This window comes from Dipteris shenzhenensis, chromosome 11 (genome assembly GCF_047967505.1).
Source record: "Dipteris shenzhenensis isolate YYH24624 ecotype China chromosome 11, Dip_SZ_1.0, whole genome shotgun sequence".
NCBI classification, from domain to species: Eukaryota; Viridiplantae; Streptophyta; class Polypodiopsida; order Gleicheniales; family Dipteridaceae; genus Dipteris; species Dipteris shenzhenensis.
The window spans coordinates 39903439-39909438 of record NC_141606.1 but is presented as its reverse complement, the minus strand read 5'-3'; the positions used below and the strand labels follow the sequence as shown (position 1 = coordinate 39909438).

The window sequence follows — 6000 nt, the reverse complement described above, 5'->3', positions numbered from 1 at the left end:
AGAACGAATAAACCACACCAACCAACTTTCCAAACTCTGGCTAACAGGCTCCTCACAACATAAGTAACATTTCTTCTTGGTTCCCTTCCAGCCCTTAAAACATTCCCAATTTCCTTCCAACCCCTTCTACCTCTTGCAACCTATACACGATATTTGCATGCAATAAAGATCAAGCCACCTCATCTAATAGCTCAAAGAAACCACCACTAAACAGCAAACCAAGGCTTTTGAACATACGAGAAAAATTGTACGAGAGAAAAATGGTGCATCCAACTACCCCACCATTGGATGGGAGTTGGATCAAAATCCATTTTATCTCTTGCCAACTACCCCATCCAAATCCTCCCCAATAGATGCACACCACCGATCCCACCCTAGGCACTCGTATGTTGGTGTGGAGCAAGCTCCTTCCTCACAATGCGACCTCTTGACCCTCACTCCAAAAGTCCTATGACCAATTGGAGAATGATTTTTGCAATCTTAACCTATTGGATGTACAAAATCCCTAAATTCACAGCCATCATCTTGCAATGATCATCTCCTACCTTCATTCGCCTCCCATAATCATTTTAGCTCCTATTGAATCCCATGTTGCCTTGACTATGATTAAATGTGATCTTACTCGTTTAATACTTATTTCACCTTATTCCTTTCCTTTGGCTGTTAGTCTATTTTAACTTTTTTACACTCGTTTCAATTTTGATCGCTTCTACTCAACAAGTATGATCAGGAAATACAGTTTGCCATCATACAATTTCTAGATGGAAAATCCTTTACGTGGCTTGCACTAAGTGATCATACCTTGAGCATCAGTGAAGTGAATGTGAGCCAGTTCTTTAGTCACCTATCCAAAAATGCATGCCCTTTGGTTGGCAAGCTAGCTCAACAAAAATTAGGCGTTCAAAACAGATGAAGTATAGCTTTCACAACTTGGTCAAGCAATTACGTAACAAGAATGGAGGCTTCGTTTCAATCAAAACAATTTCAAGGAATAGGCTTGATCCAAAATATGGCCATTGAATACATGGATCCAAATTTTCCGAAAGGCCACTCTTAATAACTGATATTTTTTTCTTATGAAGATCACTAAGATAATGGAGCACAGCATTTCTTTTATAAAATATTCTTATCCGTATTGAGGGAAAGGAAATACTGCTGGTTTCATCTTTCCATGCAGTGCAATGCTGAATTGAATGACAGCATTTTCTCGATATCATCAGCATTGGAAAACCTTTGGCTTATGAAGTATCCACCTGAGAGAGAGAGAGAGAGAGAGAGAGAGAGAGAGAGAGAGTTTATTCAATGAAGAGGAATGTTTTGCTGTCCCAAATGCGTCTAAAGTTCAGCTATGAGTTTGTCTGCTGCCGCCTGCTGATATTGTGATAACAGTTCCTAATTTCACCGGAGTGTTGCGCCGTCTAAGATTTGTTTACCTTGAGCTGTTACTCCGTAGCGATGAAAATCAAATGATCTCGTCTTCTCAAGCAGTTGTATACAGCTTGGATGAAGGCAGCACAGACCACTTTTTTATTAGCCGTTGCCTTAGCTTCTGCCCTTTATTATGACCAAGCCTGTCCCCACGTCTGGAGGTCTGATATACACATAGTACAAAGGATTTATGTTTAAGGGGTGCTCTTTGTAGGTGTTTAATTTACAAGAGAGAGATGCCACCTGATACAGCTGCTCTGGCACCCCATGACCCTTCTGACGTGAGTCACAAGCAGCCACCCGATGCATATAAATACTCAAATTCAAAGGACTGTTCTGCACACAGCTGAACCAAGCATGAGACTTCCTGGATCATTTACACTGCGTGCACGTTGATCGGTTGTACATGCTGAAATCCACAGCAAAGATTCACCTTCTTCTTTTGTCTAGTCACTCCAAGCATCTTCGTCTGCCTGAAGACTGTGGTCCTCAATTCCACCTTCCTGAAATAAGCACAGCATCGAAACCTTCCAATTCAGAATACCCACCTTTTTTAGTATGGCCCTGGCACTCATGAAGGCATGCCTTTGTGTTGTCCTTGAGGAAAAGAAGGATAGATAAATGAAGGATGAATTAGTTTTGTAGGCAAGTTTCCTGTATGTGTGTGCGTCAGGAATGAGATGTCAATATAATAAAAAACGTAAATAGGCAACCCTCATCTATGTCACATTGATCATCAATCACGACGACATCAAAGTACCTGGTAAGGCACTCACAATGACCCACTTCCTGCACTAATCAATCTTCATTTGTACAGCCAAACTAAATAGATTTAAACCTTGAACATATGATACCTCTATTATTACATATAGGTCATTTAACGTTTTGATCCAGCTCTTCAAAAGGCATCCTTGTCACACATGTAACAAGTTTAAGAAGTACCATGAAAACCAAACATAGATGAATGTCTTCTATGATTGTCCTACCTTGTTCAATGTAACATGCGGGGACTTACAGCAAGACTGTCTACTGCCCTGTGCCAAAGCGTACTGAATAGCTGTATGCAAATAGAGAACTCAAGCACCAAGGATACACACGATCTCTACTGTACACATGTTTTATTCATGATTTACAAATGCTGGCAAAATTTCCTAAATGACTGACTTGCATGACTAAATGCCTAAAGGACTGACTAAAGGCCTCCACTTGCTGATGTCCAAAATTGCACCGAAGGACATGGAGATTCGCAGCAAGAAGCAGGGCTGGTATCACGTGGCAGAAGGCTGGAATGGCAGCTGGCTGGAGAGCGGGACCAGGAACTGAATGAATGGAATGGGGGGCTGAGGCCCCTTTTATAGGGCCTGGCCAGGTGGTCAGCTCAACCGACCAGGTTGGTCAGCCTAACAGCCGACCTGGTCAGGCCAACTGGTCTGACCTGGTCCGAGCTAGTATGGTCAGCTAAGGCTGACATAAAGGCCTGCCACCCTAGACAACTTAGACTAAACCGAAGACTCGGAATGGACCTACATAGCTAGTGCCTGACTTGTCCCTGGGCTAGGCCTACCTCACAATGGGGCAACGGCATATAACAAAATCACCCAAATAGGGATCTACTGCTGTACGTGTAACGTGAAGCACTTGATGATGAACTTAGTGTGTCACAATGCACCCTAGTGCAAGGGTACATGTGACATTCCAATACTCTTTGCAAGTCACATCCTTCTATCATAATATAATGGCAATTAGTCAACAAGTATATCATTGCAAAACATCTTGTACTATACCCAGTGCCCAAGATCACCTACAACCTGGATAAAATATCCCGACTCTTTCAAGGGGTATATAAAAAATTCATATGTACAACTTCTTTATGATGGCAACACTTCACTTACTCTACATGCCGTTACAGGTAGTGACTGGGCTATGACACTAGGGTGTCGTATAGTCGCAAATGTTTAATGCTTAAGTTTCATGCATCTCTTGGTTCAGCAAAACCAGCCTAAAGTTGCTACTTCTCGCTGTGAAGCTGAGTACAGGACAACTTTTACAGCCATGGTGGAATGCATCTGGCTACGGAAACTTGATAATGGTTAGACATATCCCACCACTATCTACACTAACAGTCAGATTGTGTACAATCTAGTTTCATGCACACACTAAGCACATCGACATTTCATTATCATTATGTCAGAGAGAGACTGTCAGCAGGGGATATTCACTTGTCTTATGTTCCGACACAAGTTGATTTGGCAGATATCTTCACCGAGGCACTTCCACGACCCAAGTTTGAAGCTTTTTGGCAAGCTTTACACTTGATTCCATTTGTTACATGATCCTGCCATCCTTGTACTTCTAGAGGTTGCTATATCCTTTTGGATTAACATGTGCAACCATGGCATTAATTCTAGGTATCTCTGAAATGTTTCTAGACTACTTCACCCATACCATGGAGGGGGCTTTGTTAAGTTTAGTTGGTATAACTTTGTAGGCTAATCGTAGTTAGTTCTAGTCATTATTATTTCACTTTCAACTAAGTGAACTCTTACAACATGAGTTGACTAGACTAGGGTTTAGGGTTGCCTTCATCGGCTTTACTTTCACTTCAATTCTGCGGCTTGCTGCCATACACTTTAGTTGTACTCTCTTGTTGTCACAATTTTGCTCCCTTGCTCTAGCCTTCATAAGCTTGTACTTTCATTTTAGTTGTATGGCTTGCTGCAATACACTTCAGTTCTACTTCCACACATCCCTTCACACTTAGCACTTGTGAGACTACGAGCTACCTCCCATCGATCACATAGGAGGGAGGAACATGGATAGTAAACCGGTCGTGCTGAGCACCAAGAACATTCCATTATTGATTTCCTTCCTTAACAATGCCAAACTCTCAAATTTTAGAGCCACTGTCAGACGAACTCATCTTGTCTATGCTCAGCCGACCAGTGGACTTGGTCCCACAGAGACCATACATAGGTCCCATCACTGGGATGGATAGTTGATCAGGTGGCTGATGGCCAAGGATCTCCGTCTTCGTCCTTTGCATTGGGGTTCTCTTTCATGCAGCGACAACGAGAAGTATTTATTTTCTCGTATGAGAAACCAGCCTTGGACGTGGGTGCCTGTTTAGTGGTCCCTCTGATTATTTCAGTCTCTTAGACCCCTCGGTCTTTCATAGATGTTAATATTCTATGTCCAAATCCATTTTGACCGTGCTCTTGATCCACCAGTCTGTGTGAGCCACTTCGCCCGTGAGCTCCCGGATTTACTTGGAGATGATGCAAACCTTGCGCGTGCCTCAAACACCCTTGTTTCGGTGCTACAAGATGCTGCTACCAAAACCTTTCCTACGACCCGATCTTCAACACATGCCCCAGCTGGGAAGATGCATCAAAATTTATTGGTTTGATCACGAGTGTAGAGAGTTGAGATCTCACCTTAAATGTGAGCGAGCCTTGGGTCATTTGACCACACACGTGGCGTAGCAGATCTCACAGCGACTAACACGCCATAAGATGCAATTCACTAGCTCTCTCTCTCTATAGATCCTCACGCTCAAAATTTACTGCAGAAATACTCAGTAGAGCTCTCTCTCTCTCTCTCTCAACACTGCTAGGGCCCAAGACAACATGTCGGGCTGGACCCCCCCGAAGGTATTTTATTTTTTGAAGAGAGAATCTGTTACAAGAGTTCAGCGTAGAGCTGTCTGATACATAAAATCCCAACGTGAATGAATCCTTACAAGAGCTTCAAGCTCATTTCAAATTGGCAACATGCCACTTGTCTAAAATCTAGACTAAGTCCTATTACATGCCACTAAGGGCCATTCTGGAGTCTTCAAAGCACTTGGTCACACGAACTGCCTCCTAGATGCTTGTTAGGCTCCATAGCGCTTAGGAAAAATGACTCTTCCTAGTACCTGCAACAATTAATTAAAGCGCACCACCATGGCACCCATTAATTGTTAGCGCTTTGCATGCAAATAACACACTGTGAACTAATTCTAGTCACAGTGGGCATCCCCACTGAATACATGTGCACACCTAATAAATATAAAAATATATATTTATTCTCTGGTTGACCGGAGTCAACACTCTTGATCATAATTAAGGAGCTTTGACCAAGGGTCGAGGCGCCTTAGTTATAGCCAAGTCTCTCCAACCGAAGTTGGCACATCTTGGTTAACCGTGGTTAACCCTCTTGGCGAATGCCAAGTCTCGTTGACCGAAGTCAACACTCTCTGACCGTAGTCAGCTCTGTGGTTCTCTGGTTAACCGCAGTTAACCCTCTTGATAATAAACCATGGTTAACCGCAGTTAACCCTCTTGATAATAAACCAAGTCTCCCCGATCGAAGTCAGGTTTACTTGACTAGAGTCAAGTATCTTTGACCGTAGTCAATCCTTTGACCACTAAAAGAACTCTTTGACCATAATTAACACATATGAAACTCTTTAATTATGATCAAATAAATGGTCAACTGTACTTTGACTTAGGATATTTACATTGTGGTGACATCCCCTTGGCTTCTATTCAGTTGACCTCAACTGAAAAGCTTCCTTGTAAACATCCAAAA

The 6000-nt window shown here is 42.5% G+C and overlaps 1 protein-coding gene across 6 annotated transcripts in view; it reads right to left on the bottom strand.

Annotated features, from left to right (window-relative positions):
• Positions 1 to 969: 969 nt before the first annotated feature.
• ATCSA-1 (Transducin/WD40 repeat-like superfamily protein) overlaps positions 970 to 6000 on the bottom strand; it is a 69252-nt gene continuing 64221 nt past the window's right edge. For 3 of the 6 annotated variants that reach the window (XM_087381564.1, XM_087381560.1, XM_087381565.1), the window contains one exon: positions 970 to 1931. In XM_087381564.1, the coding sequence (XP_087237690.1) occupies positions 1875 to 1931 (57 nt within the window). In that variant the 3' untranslated portion in view covers positions 970 to 1874. The remainder of the gene's footprint in view (positions 1932 to 6000) is intronic. The other 3 variants (XM_087381562.1, XM_087381561.1, XM_087381563.1) reach the window with 3 other exon arrangements.